The sequence below is a fragment of the Coregonus clupeaformis genome, chromosome 12 (genome assembly GCF_020615455.1).
Source record: "Coregonus clupeaformis isolate EN_2021a chromosome 12, ASM2061545v1, whole genome shotgun sequence".
In the NCBI taxonomy this organism is placed as follows: domain Eukaryota; kingdom Metazoa; phylum Chordata; class Actinopteri; order Salmoniformes; family Salmonidae; genus Coregonus; species Coregonus clupeaformis.
The window spans coordinates 55112540-55136877 of record NC_059203.1 but is presented as its reverse complement, the minus strand read 5'-3'; the positions used below and the strand labels follow the sequence as shown (position 1 = coordinate 55136877).

The 24338-nt window shown below is 42.2% G+C and overlaps 1 protein-coding gene across 1 annotated transcript in view; it reads right to left on the bottom strand.

Moving 5' to 3' along the window:
* Positions 1-3136: 3136 nt before the first annotated feature.
* fer1l4 (fer-1 like family member 4) overlaps positions 3137-24338 on the bottom strand; it is an 87072-nt gene continuing 65870 nt past the window's right edge. The window contains exons 41-46 of the mRNA XM_045223962.1: positions 16393-16478; positions 16149-16247; positions 15648-15889; positions 10307-10605; positions 9279-9379; positions 3137-3652 (exon numbers count right to left, since the gene is read on the bottom strand). Of these exons, the coding sequence (XP_045079897.1) occupies positions 3472-3652; positions 9279-9379; positions 10307-10605; positions 15648-15889; positions 16149-16247; positions 16393-16478 (1008 nt within the window). The 3' untranslated portion in view covers positions 3137-3471. The remainder of the gene's footprint in view (positions 3653-9278; positions 9380-10306; positions 10606-15647; positions 15890-16148; positions 16248-16392; positions 16479-24338) is intronic.

Here is a 24338-nt window from a genome sequence, read left to right as displayed (position 1 = left end):
GAGTGGGCCCGGTTCCTTCTCTGGGCGGAGTATGCCCAGAACTCACTTCGTCACTCCTCCACTGGGCTGAATCCCTTCCAGTGTGTCCTGGGATATCAGCCGGCCCTGGCCCCATGGACCCCAAGCCAGACCGAAGCTCCTGCGTTGGACGAGTGGTTCTGGCACGCAGAGGAATTTTGGAACGCTGACCATGTGAGGCTCCAGTGCACCGTCTTCCGCCAGAAGGAGCAGGCGGACCGCCACCGCAGTGAGGCCACCGTGTTTCATCATGGTGATCTGGCTCTCCACCAGGGACAGCCCGCTCCACCTGCCCTTCCGGAAGCTGAGCCCCCGGTTTGTGGGGCCCTTCAAGGTCCTCCGGAGGGTCAACGAGGTAACATATGGTTTACAACTCCCCACCAACTACCTGCTCTCACCCTCTTTTCATGTTTCCCTCCTCAGGCCGGTGGTTCCTTGTCCCCTGGCTGATGCCGTCCCCCGCGACACCCCTCCGCCTCCCCTGGACATTGATGGGACCCCCGCCTATGCCGTCAGGTCCCTAATGGACTCCCAACGTCCTGGGGGTCGGCTTCAGTATCTGGTGGACTGGGAAGGGTACGGTCCAGAGGAGAGCTGTTGGGTCCCGGTGGCCGACATCCTGGACCCCAACATAATCCGGGATTTCCATCTCCGCCGTCCGGACCGGCCCGCTCCTCGCCCTCGGGGCCGTACTCCTGGCCGGCGTCGTCCTGCAGCTGGAGCTGGGGGTGGGGGGGTACTCCCCCGCTCCCCCTCTCCAGCGCTCGACGTCGCCGTTCTATAAACCACCGGTCCTGGCACCATCGTTACGCACACCTGGACCTCATCACCACCTTGATTACTCTCCCTTTATTTATCCCTCAGTAGCCTCAGTCATCAGGCAGTGTTGGTTTTGGTCACGTTCCGTACGCTTCTCCTGTGTTGTTTATGAGCCTTCTCTCATCATTAAACTCACCTTCTGCACCTGCTTCCTGACTCCAAGCATATATGTTATACAACGGGACAATGGTCACTAAACCCATTGGCAAATGTGACTCGTTTCAGGAAACTAGACGTATGTCGCGCGTCACTACTTCACAGAAGAGGCATTTGAACTTAAACTGTTTTTCTGGTGTAAAACAGTAGGAAGCAGCCTAGTAATGTCCTGTACCGAGCCCCAGGATAGCACAAGATCTTTGCCCAGGAACCAATACTTTTCTCACCATAGAGCTGGTGATTATAATGGCTGGTGAGGTGGCAAAGGAGGTCTGGCAGTTTTTACATCTCGAGCTGGCCAAAACCCATTGTGGCTTACGGAGGAGCCGGTGCGTAAGGCACCCTCGAGGTCCGGTGATCCGAGTCCAAGGCAGAATCCGAGGCAGGATAGTGGACAATGGCGCTGCAACCTCCGAAGCCAGAGAAGCCCAGGCAGCTTCCCTCCATTTGGCCTACAGCGGGTGACATGCTTCCATGGTTGCGCAACAGGAATGGTGACAGTATCATCTACTAAATCCATCAGAAGTGACGGTCCTGCTCCATTTTACAGGGAGGTGGGAGACTTCTTTGGGAAGGTGTCCCTGGAAGGCATTGGCCATTCAGTCAATAAATGTTGACATGGTGGTGATACTGTCAACACATCGGAACGGCGTCCAGCCTGTGAAGTAGAGAAGGTAGGCGGGGGTGCTTTCCCCAGTAGATTGTGCAAGTTCTTAATCTGTTTGCTAAGAGTAGCCACTTCTTCTCTATAGACCTCTGGGAGTAAACAATTGTTGCATTGGAACTCCGGTTGGTCCACATACTCCCGGAAGAGAGCATAGTAAATACAGCTCCTGCAGCGCACCAAAGCTACATGGAACTGGAAATCCTCCATGTAAATAGTTATCTCTGCGACACAGATTATGTTGCTATGTCTCCACATAGCAAGAAAATCAGTGTTGCAGAGATAACTATTTACATTCAGAGTATTGAGATGCAGAACAGCCTCAATTCATTGGGGAATGGACTCTACAAGGTGTCGAAGCGTTCCATAGGGATGCTGGCCCATATTGACTCCAATGCTTCCCACAGTTGTGTCAAGTTGGCTGGATGTCCTTTGGGTGGTGGACCATTCTTGACACACATGGGAGCGTGAAAAACACAGCAGCTTTGCAGTTCTTGACAAACCGGTTGTGCCTGGCACGTACTACCATGCCCCGTTCAAAGGCACTTAAATATTTTATCTTGCCCATTCACCCTCTGAATGGCACCCATACACAATCCATGTCTTAATTGGCTCAAGGTTTAAAAATCCTTCTTTAACCCGTCTCCTCCCATTCATCTACACTGATTGAAGTGGATTTAACAAGTGACATCAATAAGGAATTATAGCTTTAACCTGGAGTCACCTGGTCTGTCTATGTCATGGGAAGAGCAGATGTTCATAATGTTTTGTACACCTAGTGTATGTGTTTAATATACTATCCACATAAGAAAGTGTCTGATCACAGAACATTCCATACAATTCTAGAAAAATACCACCGGTCACTAAAACGTCTGTAACTCATTCACAGTAAAAGGTATTACTATGCTGATTGCAGATTATCAATCTGGAAGACTCAATATGCTCTTCATTAGGAAGTTGTGTAAATGGCAGTTGTTTTGGAAAAAAAGCATATAAGCACACATTTGCACAGGTGTTTTTTCTTGACTGATTGCCATTTGATTGATGTGGTGCTATTTATTGCATGTCATATCATTTGAAAGGGCTGTTTTTCAGCTTTCAAAATATGTATAATGTTTTCATATATGGTTTGACACCAGCAAAGCATGCTCATTAACGTACACAGAGGTCATGGTCTCAGTAAATTCAGGAATTCCAAAACTCTCCTACCGATGATGCAAAAATGCCAATATGGCGATTTACAGTTAGTCATAGAATTCGGAATTCGAATAAAAACATTTAAAAAGTAATTTAATAGGATCTCTATAGTTACAGTTAGCTGGTGTTCTAAAGCCTAGTGTTTCCATTCCCCTTTAACAGAGAGATCCTTTCTGCAATACCCTTCATGGTCTAGTAGTGGACCAGAAGATAGCAAATAAGCCTAAACATTCCATATATTAAGAACGGCATGACCCAGGTTATTTCACTGACATAGATTTATTGAAAAAGTACATATTGTAAATAATGTAGTTGATGAATACAAACATTTGTGAATAGTAAACACAAAAATGCAAAAGATTCAAGTCAGTGCAAATAATTCCTCATCAGTAGCTTTGATTGTTCAATATAGGTTTAAGATTGGTCTAATAATAACTAAGTATTTGAAAATTAAAAGTCTTATACAATGGAAATGAGCACTTACATAGATAAAGTCTATCCCAACAGCAAATCTACCACACACAATGTCCTAACACAAATTAAATGGAACTTATGAGAACTAAGTACATTTCTCATAGATGTTTCATTCTCCGTCTGATCCTAATGCACTTGACTGTTCATCCATTTACGATGAGCGTACTGATCTGTCCAGGGAGGGTGTAGATGATGAGGATGAGAAAAACCAGCAGGATTGCCAGGATGAGTAGAGCGATGATGTACTTCTTGTATTTCTTCCAAATGAAGAAGATGAAGGTCTTCATGGGGTTGATAAACCAGTTGAAGGTTGTCTTGGGGCGACTAATAAAAAGGTAGAATGAGGAAAGAGACAAAATGAACAAAAAAGTGAGTAATGTTTCCCAGTTTCAAGGAAATTTAATTTGTATACATTAGGCTATGACATGGTGTGAGCAGTAGGACTCAGGTGTAGAGTTTGCACCGATTTCTCCAGGGGGAATAGAAGATAGGGAAAAAGGTCAAGTAAAAGTAGAAAAAAGGAATAAGGCATTAAAGTAAAGAATACATTAATACATGTTAATGTTTTAGCTTTGTTTTCAGTGTAAACCTAGCAAATTGCACAAAGTGTGCCCTACCGACCAGATTCAATCAAACCTTCTATACTGTAGCAATGTTTAAATGCAGTCTATGACCCCATTTACACCTTGTATTAAAAATGTGAACGGTATGTGCATTTGTATTCGCTTAACAACAAACACATGTTAATGCCAGATCAAATGTGCTCAATGGCCCCGATTACGACCTGAGTTAAGCACGCGTAAATGTAACATTATTCCCTTTTTATGCACTTTTCACTCTATGCGTATTTTGTCCTTGAACTTAAGCTATTCACCCGCTATTCGTTCAGGGTGGAGATCTAAGAAATGAAGGTGTGGTAGAGGTGTCTTCAGATAAGCCGTATTCTGACCTTGACTTAATTTCACCACCGTTACGCACGAGGAAACCATAAATAAGGTTTAGCGAACCTACCGGTTCCAAGTGGAAAAAGCATCTACTAAATGTTTTCCTATATAAATAACAGCATTCTCCATGCACTGTAATTTACAAATGCATAAGAGCTATTGATAAGAGCTAGGTAAATGAATAATCTGTTTGGAGAATGGGGATTGTAAATACACATAGCAATTGTTTTAGATGATTTTTCCTTATGAGCACTGTGAAACCAGCCATATGGAAGCTAACTGAAAATCATAACATGACATGTATTGTGGCTATACAGTGCCTTCGGAAAGTATTCAGACCTCTTCCACATTTTGTTACGTTACAGCCTTATTATAAAATGGATTAAATAAAATAAAAATCTCTGCAGTCTACACACAATACCCCATAATGACAAAGCGAAAACAGGTTTTTAGATTATTTTTTTTAGATTCTGTTTTCATTGATCATCCTTGAGATGTTTCTACAACTTGATTGGAGTCCACCTGTGGTAAATCTAATTGATTGGACATTATTTGGAAAGGCAGACACCTGTCTGTATAAGGTCACACAGTTGACAGCGTATATCAGAGCAAAAACCAAGCCATGAGGTCGAAGGAATTGTCCGTAGAGCTCCGAGACAGGATTGTGTCAAGGCACAGATCTGGGGAAGGGTACCAAAGACCAAGAACCCGATGGTCACTCTGATAGAGCTCTACAGTTCCTCTGTGGAGATGGGAGAACCTTCCAGAAGGACAACCATCTCTGCAGCACTCCACCATTAAGGCCTTTTTGGTAAAGTGGCCAGACGGAAGCCACTCCTCAGTAAAAGGCACATGACAGCCCAATTGGAGTATGCCAAAAGGCACCTTAAGACTCTCAGACCATGAGAAACAAGATTCTCTGGTCTGATGAAACCAAGATTGAACTCTTTGGCCAAGCGTCATGTCTGGAGGAAACCTGGCTCGATCCCTACGGTGAAGCATGGTGGTGGCCGCATCATGCTGTGGGGATGTTTTTCAGCGGCAGCGACTGGGAGACTAGTCAGAATTGAGGCAAAGATGAACAGAGTAAAGTACAGAGAGATCCTTGATGAAAACCTGCTCCAAAGCACTCACAACCTCAGACTGGGGTGAAGGTTCACCTTCCAACAGGACATTTCTAAAAACCTGTTTTTGCTTCGTCATTATGGGGTATTGTGTGTAGATTGACGACAAAAAAACACACAATTTAATCAATTTTAGAATAAGGCTGTAACATAACAAAATGTGGAAAAAGTCAAGGGGTCTGAATACTTTCCGAATGCACTGTAGCTGTGCCGGTATTCAGAATTTTTATTGTGTCATAATTTGAATGGATGAAATCTGGACACCCAAGCTATTTGATGTATGTTTTAATTATAGTCTACAGTATGCCCGGGCTATACTCCATTTTATTTTACAATTTGTATCATGTTAAATACTAGCCACTATCGGGAGCCACCGTCAGTAATGCCCACATATATTTAGAACTGTCACTTTAGTGTTCGTTGTCTTCAATTTGTAGATTACATTTTGCATCATTCCATTCTGTTTACCTTTCCTTCCTCTGTCACGTCTGTGTAAGTTGTTCCTGAGGGTCGCTAGCATTAGTGGATCATATTAGGCTACCGTTGTGCAATAATTCGGGTAATGTAGCCTATTTGAATCATTATGGAACTCAGACCACATGTAGCAGGTTAAACCTGGAGCCTGGAGCACGGTTCACCACGACTGGACCGTTGTCATACAGTTCCATGATTAGTGAGGATTAGGGTAGATTTATAGGACTATTGTTCAACCCCTATTGTACACTTTTTTCCATTTCCAATATTTCATGGATTGAACTTGAATGAGACAACTTTCAGGATGAATCAAACCACTCATTATTCAGCAATATATTTAGTGCGTAAAGGCTCTCCAAACCAGTTTTTTAAATGATTCATACATACTTTCCTAACCCTAAAATGTGAGTAAATAATCTACAAGATCAGAGTATTTTTGTTGGCTATTATGCCCGTGTGCAGTGAATTTTTATGTTTGTACAATTGCGTTTCGTGGGCTAAGCCAGGTTTGCAGTGAAGTAGCAGTAGAACCTTAAACGTTTTATGACTTTATTATCAGGTGTGGGTCCGTGTGTAATCTTTTATGCCCCTGTGTGCAGTGAATTTGCATGTTTGTACAATTGCGTTTCATTGGGCTAGGCCCTATTTGCAGTGAATACTAGTAGAACCTTTGATGTTCAGTTCTCCTTAAACGTATACCTCACTGGTGTGTGTAGTGTCACCTTTTAGCACCTTCGTCGGGTTACAGGGTTACAGAGACTGCAGGAATTGAGTATGTCGCCTACCATTTCATGCATGCCGTTTTATGAAATTGTGTAGTTAATAAAGATCATTGTTTGCTATATTTGTATTTGCTAAATCTGTATTGAGTTTTGGTGTCCTATCCTTTGATGCTGGACCATACCGGTCAAACAAAGGTGGTGGCAGCATCACTCTACTCTGCTCAATCCAACACTTGCCCAACCTCTTGGGTGGTCTAGCGAGCTTTCTTACAAGACTTTCCCCATCAATTAATTTCATACATTTCATACATTGTGTCTTCGCATTATCCGGTAGGCTATAGGTGATGTTATGTCGGACATTTTGCTACAGGTCTTTTTGAAAGAGTATAGACTTATCTTGTCGCAATAAAAAAAGCTATCAGATTATGAAATGACAGGTGCATTGTGTGAGCTCTCCAGGCTGTGCTTCCAACTCTCCTACTGATTAGGCCTATGTTTTTAGGGACAAGACAGTTATCCTATCTATCCTACCTACAACAACACAATGCAATGAATATTAAAATATTCAACCTGTAGTGATAATTGCGTTGTTTTCTCTATGATACATTGCAATTGCATTCATACACCACCGTGATATATACAGTAAGGCCGACAAGCCATACATCTTCTACAGACCAACTAGCTCTCACAGTCTCACGTCAGAATTAGACGTTCATCCATGTTACTCAAATGTCCAATTTCAAAGTTGTTGCAAACGTCCAATTTTGAAGTGTTTAAGGTTAAGTTTAGGCATGAACTCCGAATTGTTAAGGTAAGGGTTAAGGTTTGGTATAGGCTTAAAACAGAAATCTCAAAAACAACTTTCAATTGCTGGATTCGAACTTGCAAAAGAGGCAAATGCTTACGCCCATCCACCATCCCTGTCCACAACTCCCTAGCAAAACCGAAACCTACTTGAAGGTAACAGCGCTCACTGTTGCCCATTGTGGCTTGTTTCCACATCATCTCCCGACATCCTCAGACACGGATGGACGTCGAATACTGACTTGTATCGCGGGTGACCTGGCTTTTACAGACACTGTTCCAGAAAACAACAGTTGGCGTAAACAGTGGCAGAATACATTCAACCACATAGCCTAGGCTATTTGTGTTCATCACAGTTAAAACCGGAGAGCAACATCTGTTTGGTAAAGTCCCCAAAGCAAATATTGCATGTAACAGTTACATGACTTACACAGCATGATCAAATGCAAGTTCATATAATAATAATAATAATAATCTTGGCCCAAATGTCACTATCGTTTTGCTTAACTTGTAGGCTAATAAAGTCCTCACTAAAATGTTTCTGAAGCAGCAAGATTATTATAATGGGAAATACAACTGCAATGCACTTCAACTTTGACATGTTGCAGGCTAAGTATAGGGAGAAGCCCCCAGATTACTGACGGTAACCCTACATTAAAAAGGCGCACACCTATTGTTTTAGGACCACAGACAGTTACTGTAAGTCATGCAAAAAGTGCTGCCTCTGCTATTTCCGCACCACCAGCTGGGCTGGACACTGCGAACAACGAGCACATTCCCACGAATCACAATATGCAATAAACCTATGCAGAATATATGCCCGCAGTTTAGCACACAATAGGTAAATAGTTATTGCAATATTGTGGCGAAGATGGTAGCAAATATCGGTCAAAGGGATGATGGAAACGAATGAATGAAATTGCACTCCAAAATGACATGTAATGTCGCCAGTGTGCTCTGAAGAAGAAACAATGTAGCCTAACAAAATTGCTCGCAAAAGGGACCAATTTGAAGGGAGAGGCTTTGATAGAAGCGCTGGTACATTACAGCACAGTAGAGTACAGTACAGTAAAGAAAAGTAGAGTATAGTTCTGCACAGTACAGTCCTGTAGAGTAGAGTTCAGTATAGTACACAGTGGAGCACACTAGAGTTGAGTACACTATAATGTACTGTACTATCCTCTACTGTACTCTACTGAACGATACTGTACTGAACTCTACTGTACTGTACTCTACTTTACTGATCTATGCTGTACTATACTGTACTGTACTCTTCTGAGCTCTACTGTGCTGTATGTTGATGTCCAAACTTGTGAAACATGGACTTCTATGTTTGGTTCAGATTTGGTCCGGTCTGTAACAACCAAATGTGGTCTTGTTTGGTGGCAGAGCTCATTAAAATAAAGCCAGTGTGTAGAATAATACCCAAATATGCAAAGGAGGATAGTGCAGATTTCTGCCTTTGTGTACCTATTTATGACATTCATATCCATAATTCTGCATTTCTGTTTAGTACAGAACAGTGACCCATGATGAAATCATGGCCTGTGGCCATACAAACACGCCAAGCATAGGGTTGCCTTGGAAGATGGAAATGGGAAAATAATGGACCCGGTTTATAATAGCAAAAAGGCATTTCAGGGGTTTGTGGTATATGGCCAATACACCATGGCTAAGGGCTGTATCCAAGCCTTAGCCATCGTTCCTAAGAACACGTCGTGCCTAAGAACTCATCGTGCCTAAGAACAGCCCTTAGCCGTGGTATATTGGCCATATACCACACCCCCTCTGGCCTTATTGCTTAAATATACCACATCCCCTATGACCATGAAAGCTTTTTGCACAATTATGTTGATTGAATAGCATTATTTTAGTCCCTTACTTTGGTTTTTCAAGTGGCTCAGGTTCCTTGCGGGCTTTTCCCACAGGAGCCAGCTCTGCCTCCTCGAGGGTCACCAACTGGAACTCTGCCTCCACTTTTCCCTAAACAACAAAGAAAATACAAAGAGGAATCATATAGGGCCCTGTGTCTTGCACAATCATGTGACATGCCTGGACTTTAACCTTATTACCCTATTTAAGGTTTTTCATCAAATAATCCCCTTTTCATTTCATGCCAGATGGTCCAGCAACATCCTCAGACAATTGCTTTCATTTTTTGTGTAATTCTAATTTCTGGATAAGGCTTAAAATACAGGATACAATCTTGCTATGTCACATGACTGCACACAACACAGGGCCCTAATCACAACACACATCCAGAAAGGTTATATTTAAGCCCTACACGTATCACTACCACCAATTCCAAACTATGTCCAGGCTCGACCGAAGCTGCTGGAAGTCATTAACCTCTAGCTATTTGATTTGGAATTTTAGGACCGCTTTAGGTATAAAAATATATTTATTTATATTGAATTTGGCCTTTACTACACAGAACAAAAATATTTACATTTACATTTACATTTTAAACGCAACATGTAAAATGTTGGTCCCATGTTTCATGAGCTGAAATAAAAGATCCCAGAAATTTTCCATACACACATAAAGCTTATTTCTCTTAACTTTTGTGCACACATTTGTTTACAACCCTGTTAGTGAGCGTTTCTCCTTTGCCAAGATAATCAAGAAGCTGATTAAACTGACGGATTTTGATGGGGATTCTTTTATTATGTTTCTTAGATTGACGCACGGATGCGTCAATAGACTCTTAAGGATAACTGCCCTGCACTTTAAAAGTGTCTGGAACTTTGAAAGTGGAAGGTAATGTATAAAATACCTAACTTCCATGGAGTTTGGGCTAACTAGGATCCTCCCCATAACCTCAGCTATTACTCTGTGACCCACACCAGGATTTACTCCTGCCCAGCCATAATAACCCTCCAGGTTAGTTATAATCTCATAATGCATTACCATAAGGAGATAAGTGCTCCCACTGCTGTCTACAAACTGAAGGTCCTCCGGCTTCATCTTGCTGTGCTTGCTCTTTTTCTTCTTGTTCTTCTTGTTCTTCTTTGCCTCTTCAGCCTCCTTCTCCTCCCTCTCAATGTCCTCCTGACTCTTGAGCTTGATGAGGGGCCACCATCCTTTCATCCTCTTGCTACGGAAGATCGAGAAGCGGGGGCTGGCCTTGTCCTTGGCCATCTGTATGCTGCACTGCCCTGAGGTCTTGGCCGCCCGCACCATGTCGTTCAGACGCAGCTCAATGGAGCCTGGGAGAGAGAGGTGACAGAGGGGAGGGAGCAACCTTTAGCAGGTGAAGAGTATCACGCTAAGAAAAAGTTTTCCTGCCATTTTAATATCTATCCCAAAAGGAGTCGACATCACAGCAACCAACAGTATTTTTTCGCAAGTTTTTTTAGTAGTGACGTGAATGAATGGAAACCAATAGGATGCTAACATTAAATGTCTAACAGGGTACAGTTTGTAATCGCAGCCTTGCGCTTCTGTCAGTGCCAGGTGTGTGAGATCGCAATTATGAGTGTGGCCTTCATTATAAAAATAGGTGTTTGTTCATTCAGCAGATCTCATTGCTGTGAGAAGGTTGGCATGCACAGGGAAAACAGGAGGGGTGGTCAATTGAGTATGTTTACAGGCACACTAGTAATTCGATATTAAACTGATTATGGCATTAGTCATGTAAACACCTTACTTTGCTTATCTTAATCGGTGTAATGTCATAATTGAAGTAAGCATACACCAATTAAAACCTGGTTTTCTGAGCAATCTTTCAAATTATTAGGTCATGTAAATAGCTTAATCGGAGTTCCAGTAGTGTATTTGATCTGCGCATGTGCTAGCACCAGCAGCGCAAGCCTCCCTCTTATGCATGATTGAAGTGTGTTTGGAGAAAGTATGCATTTTAGAAATAGTTTTCACATACAAACGTTATATTTATATGTTTGAGTAAAGGCAGTGTGTCTATGTACAGTGGGGGAAAAAAGTATTTAGTCAGCCACCAATTGTGCATGTTCTCCCACTTAAAAAGATGAGAGGCCTGTAATTTTCATCATAGGTACACGTCAACTATGACAGACAAAATGAGATTTTTTTTCTCCAGAAAATCACATTGTAGGATTTTTTATGAATTTATTTGCAAATTATGGTGGAAAATAAGTATTTGGTCAATAACAAAAGTTTCTCAATACTTTGTTATATACCCTTTGTTGGCAATGACACAGGTCAAACGTTTTCTGTAAGTCTTCACAAGGTTTTCACACACTGTTGCTGGTATTTTGGCCCATTCCTCCATGCAGATCTCCTCTAGAGCAGTGTTGATGTGTTGGGGCTGTCGCTGGGCAACACGGACTTTCAACTCCCTCTAAAGATTTTCTATGGTGTTGAGACCTGGAGACTGGCTAGGCCACTCCAGGACCTTGAAATGCTTCTTACGAAGCCACTCCTTCGTTGCCCGGGCGGTGTGTTTGGGATCATTGTCATGCTGAAAGACCCAGCCACGTTTCATCTTCAATGCCCTTGCTGATGGAAGGAGGTTTTCACTCAAAATCTCACGATACATGGCCCCATTCATTCTTTCCTTTACACGGATCAGTCATCCTGGTCCCTTTGCAGAAAAAACAGCCCCAAAGCATGATGTTTCCACCCCCATGCTTCACAGTAGGTATGGTGTTCTTTGGATGCAACTCAGCATTCTTTGTCCTCCAAATACGACGAGTTGAGTTTTTACCAAAAAGTTCTATTTTGGTTTCATCTGACCATATGACATTCTCCCAATCCTCTTCTGGATCATCCAAATGCACTCTAGCAAACTTCAGACGGGCCTGGACATGTACTGGCTTAAGCAGGGGGACACGTCTGGCACTGCAGGATTTGAGTCCCTGGCGGCGTAGTGTGTTACTGATGGTAGGCTTTGTTACTTTGGTCCCAGCTCTCTGCAGGTCATTCACTAGGTCCCCCCGTGTGGTTCTGGGATTTTTGCTCACCGTTCTTGTGATCATTTTGACCCCACGGGGTGAGATCTTGCGTGGAGCCCCAGATCGAGGGAGATTATCAGTGGTCTTGTATGTCTTCCATTTCCTAATAATTGCTCCCACAGTTGATTTCTTCAAACCAAGCTGCTTACCTATTGCAGATTCAGTCTTCCCAGCCTGGTGCAGGTCTACAATTTTGTTTCTGGTGTCCTTTGACAGCTCTTTGGTCTTGGCCATAGTGGAGTTTGGAGTGTGACTGTTTGAGGTTGTGGACAGGTGTCTTTTATACTGATAACAAGTTCAAACAGGTGCCATTAATACAGGTAACGAGTGGAGGACAGAGGAGCCTCTTAAAGAAGAAGTTACAGGTCTGTGAGAGCCAGAAATCTTGCTTGTTTGTAGGTGACCAAATACTTATTTTCCACCATAATTTGCAAATAAATTCATTAAAAATCCTACAATGTGATTTTCTGGAAAAAAAAAATCTCAATTTGTCTGTCATAGTTGACGTGTACCTATGATGAAAATTACAGGCCTCTCTCATCTTTTTAAGTGGGAGAACTTGCACAATTGGTGGCTGACTAAATACTTTTTTCCCCCACTGTATGTGGATGACTCAACACGATACACGTCAGTTACTACAGCGAGTGAATTCACTGCAACACCTAACAAAGAGCTGCAGTCAGTTTCAGAATGGGTGGCAAGAAATAAGTTAGTCCTAAATATTTCAAAAACTAAAAGCATTGTATTTGGGACAAATCATTCACTAAACCCTAAACCTCAACTAAATCTTGTAATGAATAATGTGGAAATTGAGCAAGTTGAGGTGACTAAACTGCTTGGAGTAACCCTGGATTGTAAACTGTCATGGTCAAAACATATTGATGCAACAGTTACTAAGATGGGGAGAAGTCTGTCCATAATAACGCGCTGCTCTGCCTTCTTAACAACACTATCAACAAGTTAGGTCCTACAGGCCGTAGTTTTGCACACCTGTACTACTGTCCAGTCGTGTGGTCAGGTGCCACAAAGATGGACTTAGGAAAAATTGCAGCACGGCTGGCCCTTAAATGTACACGGAGAGCTAACATTAATGTCAATCTCTCATGGCTCAAAGTAGAGGAGATTGACTTCATCACTACTTATTTTTAAAGAAGTATTGACATGCTGAATGCAACGAGCTGTCTGTTTAAACTACTAGCACACAGCTCGGACACCCATGCATACCCCACAAGACATGCCACCAGTGGTCTCTTCACAATGCCCAAGTCCAGAACAGAGTATGGGAAACGCACTGTACTACATAGAGCCATGACTACATGGAACTCTATTCCACATCAAGTAACTGATGCAAGCAGTAGAATCAGATTTAAAAAACTGATGAAAATACACCTTATGGAACAGCGGGGACTGTGAAGAGACACACACACAGGCACAGACACACACATACACATGCTAACACACACACTCTACACACAGAGATTTTGTATTGTAGATATGTGGTAGTAGAGTAGTGGCCTGAGTGCACACACTTAATGTGTTGTGAAAAGTGTTATGAAATGTAATGTCATGTAATATTTGTAATTGTATATAACTGCCTTAATGTTGCTGGACCCCAGGAAGAGTATCCTTAATAAATACAAATGTCCGAACTCAGAATCAACTAGGCTTCACAGCTTGGTGGAACGTTTATTTTGTTATTCTGCATTTATCAAAGTCCCATCAGGTAGCCTGATTTCAGATGTGTCCATGTAAACAGGATTATTAGAAAATTCATTCGTCTTACAAAGCATGTAAACAATGAAATATAACTATTATATTAATCTGACTATTCACAATAATTGTAATATTGTGTGCATGTGTATCAAGTTAATTATGGTGATAGAGTAATTGTACGTGTGACAGCTCTGAAGATGTAGTTATTTATACTTATATGCGGAGCACTCCGATGTTAATTATTGATGTGTGAAACTATGAATTTATTGAATACAAAGCTGATCCTAAAACTATTAATTGCTGCTGCAGAAAATAAAATGACTTCTATTGCAATCTCGTTGTGTGCTTGTTATTTCCATGTTCTACCCCTGTTGGAAAAGAACCTGTGTGGTTTATAGTATTTCAGATATTAACGTAATTATCAAAGGACCGATCACCTCTCCAAAAAGGTGACGTACCGGCTACAACTTTCAACTGGTCCCATTATGCTAACATGACAAACTATGGTAATTAAATACATTAGTCGATTGCTGTGATAAATCGTTTGTGGTGTCCTTCTGAGGTAAGAAGATGGTTAAGATGCCAGGAAACTGTCACTTTAAAGTAATTTTTTTGTATGACTATTTATGAATTTCTGCTTGGACAGTATGAATATAGACCAATGTTTATCATGCCAACACTCGCTCATGCCAACACTCACGACTAAGATCTGAACCTGTAGCAGCCTTTTCCTTCATTTCTCTATTAGTATATGTTTACTTGTAGGGATATACAGTGTTGAATTCTACTAAACAATCTAGAAACAAATCATTATATATTATGAAAAACATACACTAGATAAAGGATTGTGTTTGATTTTGTTTTGTCAACAGCACCATTAACTCTTCATATTTGCATTTGTTCTACTTCATTAGAAGTGGAAAATACTTGATTAAGTCTTCATGAAAAGACCTGGGCCAGTAAATACTTTAAGTGGATACGTTGGCGCCTGGGCCAGTAAATACTTTAAGTGGATACGTTGGTGCCTGGGCCAATTAATAATTTAAACTGGATACATTGGTGCCTCTCGGGCAAATCAAAATGTTGATCGAGGACTTCTTTTTTGAGAAATGTTTTTCTTGAGTGCGTCTGTATTTTTGTTTTTTCCTGTATTTTGTAAAAGGTGTAAAATTGTAAAATGCTCCCTTGTGAAAAAGACCTTGGTCTCAATGGGACTCCCTGTTGAAATAAAGGTTTTAAAAAATCTATACAAAAATGAAGTGCTAATTTATAGTTTTTGTTTACTAGTAGTTGTTACGTTCATCAGTAGTTCTGGTATTGTTTTCTTAGCCAATCTGAGCTGAGAACCTATAAGAGGAAAAAACTAAAAATCTAAATAATTTAATACTTACAATCATTCTATACTATACTTAGATACAATAATATATGCCATTTAGCAGGCACTTTTACCCAAAGCGACTTACAGCCATGCCTGCATAAATTATACGTATGGTTGGCCCCAGCGTAATCAAACCCACGACACTTGGCGTAGCAAGCGCCATGCTCTACCGACTGAGCCACACAGGACAACAGAACCACAAAGATACAAACTCATCGTGACCTCTCACCCAGGAAGTCGTTTGCAGCGATGAGGTCATAGTCCCAGACCTGAAGCACAAGAACAGCAGGCTGGCGGAACTCAGATTCCTCCAGAGAGAAGATTGACTCCTTTTTCGTATAGGTGATCTCTTTCTCTGTGGGGAGGTAGTTGAACCGGAAGACAAAACGCCAGTTGAAGTTCCCCTCCCCAGTCAAGGAGTTGAAGTGGACATCAGTCTCCTGTTTGTTCCCATCTAAGCCTTTAATCCAGCTGTGTTCAGAGTGACAAACAATTCAACGTCAATTCACACAACATCTGTCTACAAATAATCTTTATATATCATCCATATAATCAGAATCCAGTTACTGTACATCTGAGAGGCACATCTGGTAAGCACAACTCAAATGGCCCCATTGTTACATCTGGCATTTCATCACCGAATTGACTTACAAAAGAATTCATCCATTTGGTTTACCAGGTTGTTCTGTGTGTGTGTGTGTGTGTGTGTGTGTGTGTGGTTTTTACTGACCCTTTCATGTATATATCACTGGATGGATTTCCAGTGAAGGGGTTGACATCATCCAGGACAACATCATCAGTATTCCATATGATCACGCGCAACTCATAGCTTTAGTGAGAGAGAAAAGCGAATGTTGCGGCGTTATCTTTAGGATGTGGATCCTAGTATGTAGTAGTATGACATGGTGCCTCACGGACACTGTAAAATGTATCTTTGAACACTCAAAGATACATTTTGGATCAGTCTGGATTACCTTATAGGCAGCCGGGGTTTGATATCGATAGGTGGAGGTGCTGGTACGTCCATAGGAAACATATCGATCCACATGTGAGCGTAGCCCTGAAAGCACCGGGCACAGAGCAGGACTAGTGAAAGAAAATGCTTCCTAAACCAAAGTGTTCCGGGGTAATCCCTGGAACACCAACATCTCCATGTCTAAAATGTGTGGTTACATTAAACACAAATCAGGTCATCCACTAACACTTGTCCAGGCCGTCAAGGGCAGCTTTTGTAGCCCTTTCCTGCAGCCAAATGACCTAGTGGCCTCATGGGTGGAATTGTATTAATCTTTTTCATATACATACATAATTAATAAACATTTTTACAAATGTAACGCTGAAAATCCAGTGTTTCTATGTCAAACTGTTTCGTTATATTTCAGTCTTCTGTGATGTATATTAAGTGTAATATTGGGATGCAAACTCAAAATTCAATACATTTCAACTCCATATCTGATTAGTACAGGTGTCATTTTTTAATCCAATAACCATGTGTGTGAGGTGTATACTTTTGTTTCAAAGTAGATGTGTTTAAGACTACCAAGAAACACTCTGTGTGACCCTGATTTAGCCCACTGCAGGAAAAGGTTCATGCCTCCCGGGCACCCTGAAGCACTGAGTGTGACGCCCCATAGAGGAATTTTGTTTTGGGACTGGATTCACCCTTAATATACATTTATAACAAATGCAAGACCACTCACCCATCACTCTGATCTATCCGATATGGTGAAGTGGCCCTCCCTTCCTACGAGAAGGACTACTGCCTACTTATCTGTGCTCCTTAATAATAAGGTCATCACAAACGTATAGTCTCTGTTCTCAGCTACTACTATCTTTCACTGTTCCTAAGGCCAAGACTAAATATGTGAAAAATATTATTTTCCTATATTGCTCCTTGGTCTTGGAACGATCTGCAAAATACTTTAAAACTGGAGGAGAGGGTATCGCTTGCTGAATTTAAAGCTCTGATAGAAGAAAATGTTGTTGACCATATATTGTATTGTGCTCTTGTGTTATGTACACACTGACTACTTCCTGCTGACCTCTTGCCAGGTCTCCCTCGCAAAAGAGGTTTCTAACCTCAAGGGTTTTTCCTGGTTAAATAAAGGTTAAATAAATACAATGTTGCTAGAGTGCTGACAAACTTTTCTGTCCGAGCACTGGGGTGTCATTTCTCAAAAATCCTAAATAAACAACTTTTGAGCACTTTGTAACCGCCTCCTTGATCTGGTCACGTGACATGTGGCTTATCAAGGAGCAGAGGTGAAGAGGCGAAGCAAGGCAGCCGTATACAGAGTTCTTAAAAGTAGTTTATTTCAGTCACACAATTCCCAGACAAGGCTTATTTGCATTGCAATTTTCACTTTACGTGGGAGGAAAGCACACTAGCACTTTGTTTAAAGATTATGTATTTGAATACATGTCTGACATGCTTTTAAAGCCTTGTTTTCACTGCAGGCCTTAATGCTCAAATCAGTTTTGTTTTTAAAATCAATTTTAGAATACTGACTGTCCTAACAGTAAGTTACAAGTGACCAAATCGGATGTGTGTGTGTTCAGACTGTAGTAATTTGCAGACGTGGCTACGCTACATGTCATGGTAATGGCGGTGTGTGTGCAGTGGTGTAGACTGATTGGTGGTGGTGCTCGTGCTTCTTCTCACTCAGAAGTTGTTGTGTAGCAAGCTAAGGTGACAACAATGCCTGCCATGGAAGTTGTTCTAAATCATAGTGTAAAGGCCTTTGCAGACTGTACGATTTTATGTCACAATTTTGCCGCCCCAACCAAGATGTCCACGTCGTGGGCAAATTCTTAGGTCGTAACGTCTTGGCTCGTTCAGTGTGACAGGGTCTAGGTCTGCCGATGAAGTACCGCTACGTGTCCGATTTGTTTTGCCTTGATCCTGTCGTGTGGCTGGTGTTACGAGCCGATCCCGGTGACTGACCAATAGGAACACGGCCGGCACTGAGTATGCGCACAATAATATGATTATTAGGAATAGTCCGATTAATATAATAGTTTGATTTAAATGTTTAGCTAACATGCTGTGCAAGAAGAACGCTTTCCCTAACAATCTTGTTTACATGACACATCTGAAATCAGGCTCCCTGATGGGATTTTGATGAATGCACAAAATCGGCACTCAAAATAAACATTCTACCACAGCGACCATGTTATTTTGGGGAAGCCTGTTTGAATCTGAGATCAGACATATATAAAGTTTGTATGTGAAAACTATTTCTAAGATGCATACTTTAAGTTTTGCATAAGCATAGAGTGAGGCTTGCGCTGCTGGGACATGTGCAGATCAAATACACTGCCACAGTTGACGTAGCCTACGTTGGCTGACGTAGCCTTGCAAACCAATTGCAGGATGTGACGACATAACTGAAGTAAACCGTACAATCTGAAGTAAACCGTACAATCTGGCCAGGTTGATACAGTGAGGAAAAAAAGTATTTAGTCAGCCACCAATTGTGCAAGTTCTCCCACTTAAAAAGATGAGAGAGGCCTGTAATTTTCATCATAGGTACACGTCAACTATGACAGACAAAATGAGGAAAAAAATCCAGAAAATCACATTGTAGGATTTTTATGAATTTATTTGCAAATTATGGTGGAAAATAAGTATTTGGTCAATAACAAAAGTTTCTCAATACTTTGTTATATACCCTTTGTTGGCAATGACACAGGTCAAACGTTTTCTGTAAGTCTTCACAAGGTTTTCACACACTGTTGCTGGTATTTTGGCCCATTCCTCCATGCAGATCTCCTCTAGAGCAGTGATGTTTTGGGGGCTGTCGCTGGGCAACACGGACTTTCAACTCCCTCCAAAGATTTTCTATGGTGTTGAGATCTGGAGACTGGCTAGGCCACTCCAGGACCTTGAAATGCTTCTTACGAAGCCACTCCTTCGTTGCCCGGGCAGTGTGTTTGGGATCAGTGTCATGCTGAAAGACCCAGCCACGTTTCATCTTCAATGCCCTTGCTGATGGAAGGAGGTTTTCACTCAAAATCTCACGATACATGGCCCCATTCATTCTTTCCTTTACACGGATCAGTCGTCCTGGTCCCTTTGCAGAAAAACAGCCCAAAAGCATGATGTTTCCACCCCCATGCTTCACAGTAGGTATGGTGTTCTTTGGATGCAACTCAGCATTCTTTGTCCTCCAAACACGACGAGTTGAGTTTTTACCAAAAAGTTATATTTTGGTTTCATCTGACCATATGACATTCTCCCAATCCTCTTCTGGATCATCCAAATGCACTCTAGCAAACTTCAGACGGGCCTGGACATGTACTGGCTTAAGCAGGGGGACACGCCTGGCACTGCAGGATTTGAGTCCGTGGCGGCGTAGTGTGTTACTGATGGTAGGCTTTGTTACTTTGGTCCCAGCTCTCTGCAGGTCATTCACTAGGTCCCCCCGTGTGGTTCTGGGATTTTTGCTCACCGTTCTTGTGATCATTTTGACCCCACGGGGTGAGATCTTGCGTGGAGCCCCAGATCGAGGGGAGATTATCAGTGGTCTTGTATGTCTTCCATTTCCTAATAATTGCTCCCACAGTTGATTTCTTCAAACCAAGCTGCTTCCCTATTGCAGATTCAGTCTTCCCAGCCTGGTGCAGGTCTACAATTTTGTTTCTGGTGTCCTTTGACAGCTCTTTGGTCTTGGCCATAGTGGAGTTTGGAGTGTGACTGTTTGAGGTTGTGGACAGGTGTCTTTTATACTGATAACAAGTTCAAACAGGTGCCATTAATACAGGTAACGAGTGGAGGAAAGAGGAGCCTCTTAAAGAAGAAGTTACAGGTCTGTGAGAGCCAGAAATCTTGCTTGTTTGTAGGTGACCAAATACTTATTTTCCACCATAATTTGCAAATAAATTCATAAAAAATCCTACAATGTGATTTTCTGGAGAAAAAAATTCTCAATTTGTCTGTCATAGTTGACGTGTGCCTATGATGAAAATTACAGGCCTCTCTCATCTTTTTAAGTGGGAGAACTTGCACAATTGGTGGCTGACTAAATACATTTTCCCCCCACTGTAGCAAGATATTTATTTGGTAACATTGCACAGTGTGACGTGATATTCGTAAAATACTGAATCCGACATACAGTCTGCAAAGGCCTTAAAATCACTTTTAAAGCTAGCTGTTTAGCATGCTAGAACATTCACTAATTTGTTTGTAAACAATTAACAAGCTAGTTAGCTACCACATGTTCTTGTCAAACTGTCAACAGAGTGACAAGATACAGTGAGGGAAAAAAGTATTTGATCCCCTGCTGATTTTGTACGTTTGCCCACTGACAAAGGAATGATCAGTCTATAATTTTAATGGTAGGTTTATTTGAACAGTGAGAAACAGAATAACAACAACAAAAAATCCAGAAAAACGCATGTAAAAAATGTTATAAATTGATTTGCATTTTAATGAGGAAAATAAGTATTTGACCCCCTCTCAATCAGAAAGATTTCTGGCTCCCAAGTGTCTTTTATACAGGTAACGAGCTGAGATTAGGAGCACACTCTTAAAGGGAGTGCTCCTAATCTCAACTTGTTACCTGTATAAAAGACACCTGTCCACAGAAGCAATCAATCAATCAGATTCCAAACTCTCCACCATGGCCAAGACCAAAGAGCTCTCCAAGGATGTCAGGGACAAGATTGTAGACCTACACAAGGCTGGAATGGGCTACAAGACCATCGCCAAGCAGCTTGGTGAGAAAGTGACAACAGTTGGTGCGATTATTCACAAATGGAAGAAACACAAAATAACTGTCAATCTCCCTCGGCCTGGGGCTCCATGCAAGATCTCACCTCGTGGAGTTGCAATGATCATGAGATCGGTGAGGAATCAGCCCAGAACTACACGGGAGGATCTTGTCAATGATCTCAAGGCAGCTGGGACCATAGTCACCAAGAAAACAATTGGTAACACACTACGCCGTGAAGGACTGAAATCCTGCAGCGCCCGCAAGGTCCCCCTGCTCAAGAAAGCACATATACAGTGGGGAAAAAAAGTATTTAGTCAGCCACCAATTGTGCAAGTTCTCCCACTTAAAAATATGAGAGAGGCCTGTAATTTTCATCATAGGTACACGTCAACTATGACAGACAAAATGAGAAAAAAATTTCCAGAAAATCACATTGTAGGATTTTTAATGAATTTATTTGCAAATTATGGTGGAAAATAAGTATTTGGTCAATAACAAATGTTTCTCAATACTTTGTTATATACCCTTTGTTGGCAATGACACAGGTCAAACGTTTTCTGTAAGTCTTCACAAGGTTTTCACACACTGTTGTTGGTATTTTGGCCCATTCCTCCATGCAGATCTCCTCTAGAGCAGTGATGTTTTGGGGCTGTCGCTGGGCAACACGGACTTTCAACTCCCTCCAAAGATTTTCTATGGGGTTGAGATCTGGAGACTGGCTAGGCCACTCCAGGACCTTGAAATGCTTCTTACGAAGCCACTCCTTCGTTGCCCGGGCGGTGTGTTTGGGATCATTGTCATGCTGAAAGACCCAGCCACGTTTCATCTTCAATGCCCTTGCTGATGGAAGGAGGTTTTCACTCAAAATCTCACGATACATGGCCCCATTCATTATTTCCTTTACACGGATCAGTCGTCCTGGTCCCTTTGCAGAAAAACAGCCACAAAGCATGATGTTTCCACCCCCCATGCTTCACAGTAGGTATGGTGTTCTTTGGATGTAACTCAGCCTTCTTTGTCCTCCAAACACGACGAGTTGAGTTTCGACCAAAAATTTATATTTTGGTTTCATCTGACCATATGACATTCTCCCAATCCTCTTCTGGATCATCCAAATGCACTCTAGCAAACTTCAGACGGGCCTGGACATGTACTGGCTTAAGCAGGGGGACACGTCTGGCACTGCAGGATTTGAGTCCCTGGCGGCGTAGTGTGTTACTGATGGTAGGCTTTGTTACTTTGGTCCCAGCTCTCTGCAGGTCATTCACTAGGTCCCCCGTGTGGTTCTGGGATTTTTGCTCACCGTTCTTGTGATCATTTTGACCCCACGGGGTGAGATCTTGCGTGGAGCCCCAGATCGAGGGAGATTTTCAGTGGTCTTGTATGTCTTCCATTTCCTAATAATTCCTCCCACAGTTGATTTCTTCAAACCAAGCTGCTTACCTATTGCAGATTCAGTCTTCCCAGCCTGGTGCAGGTCTACAATTTTGTTTCTGGTGTCCTTTGACAGCTCTTTGGTCTTGGCCATAGTGGAGTTTGGAGTGTGACTGTTTGAGGTTGTGGACACGTGTCTTTTATACTGATAACAAGTTCAAACAGGTGCCATTAATACAGGTAACGAGTGGAGGACAGAGGAGCCTCTTAAAGAAGAAGTTACAGGTCTGTGAGAGCCAGAAATCTTGCTTGTTTGTAGGTGACCAAATACTTATTTTCCACCATAATTTGCAAATAAATTCATAAAAAATCCTACAATGTGATTTTCTGGATTTTTTTCCCTCAATTTGTCTGTCATAGTTGACGTGTACCTATGATGAAAATTACAGGCCTCTCTCATCTTTTTAAGTGGGAGAACATGCACAATTGGTGGCTGACTAAATACTTTTTCCCCCCACTGTACATGCCCGTCTGAAGTTTGCCAATGAACATCTGAATGATTCAGAGGAGAACTGGGTGAAAGTGTTGTGGTCAGATGAGACCAAAATTGAGCTCTTTGGCATCAACTCAACTAGCCGTGTTTGGAGGAGGAGGAATGCTGCCTATGACCCCAAGAACACCATCCCCACCGTCAAACATGGAGGTGGAAACATTATGCTTTGGGGGTGTTTTTCTGCTAAGGGGACAGGACAACTTCACCGTATCAAAGGGACGATGGACGGGGCCATGTATCGTCAAATCTTGGGTGAGAACCTCCTTCCCTCAGCCTGGGCATTGAAAATGGGTCGTGGATGGGTATTCCAGCATGACAATGACCCAAAACATACGGCCAAGGCAACAAAGGAGTGGCTCAAGAAGAAGCACATTAAGGTCCTGGAGTGGCCTAGCCAACACAACGAACCTACCAGGTACAACCCTAAATCCGTAAACATGGGTACCCTCATAGATATCATCCTGACTAACTTACCCTCTAAATACACCTCCGCTGTCTTCAACCAGGATCTCAGCGATCACTGCCTTATTGCCTGCGTCCGTAACGGGTCCGCGGTCAAACGACCACCCCTCATTACTGTCAAACGCTCCCTAAAACACTTTAGCGAGCAGGCCTTCCTAATTGACCTGGCCCAGGTATCCTGGATGGATATAGATCTCATTCCGTCAGTAGAGGATGCCTGGTTGTTCTTTAAAAGTAATTTCCTCTCAATCTTAAATAAATATGCCCCATTCAAAAAATACAGAACTAAGAACAGATATAGCCCCTGGTTCTCCTCAGACTTGACTGCCCTTGACCAGCACAAAAACATCCTGTGGCGTACTGCATTAGCATCAAATAGCCCCCGCGATATGCAACTTTTCAGGGAAGTTAGGAACCAATATACACAAGCAGTTAGGAAAGCAAAGGCTAACTTTTTCAAACAGAAATTTGCATCCTGTAGCACTAACTCCAAAAAGTTTTGGGACACTGTAAAGTCCATGGAGAATAAGAGCACCTCCTCCCAGCTGCCCACTGCACTGAGGCTAGGAAACACCACCGATAAATCTACAATAATCGAGAATTTCAACAAGCATTTTGCTACGGCTGGCCATGCTTTCCACCTGGATACCACAACCCCGGCCACCAGAACTGCACCCTCCGCTGCAACTTGCCCATGCCCCCCCCGCTTCTCCTTCACACAAATTCAGACAGCTGATGTTCTGAAAGAGCTGCAAAATCTGGACCCCTACAAATCATCTGGGCTAGACAATCTGGACCCTTTCTTTCTAAAACAAGC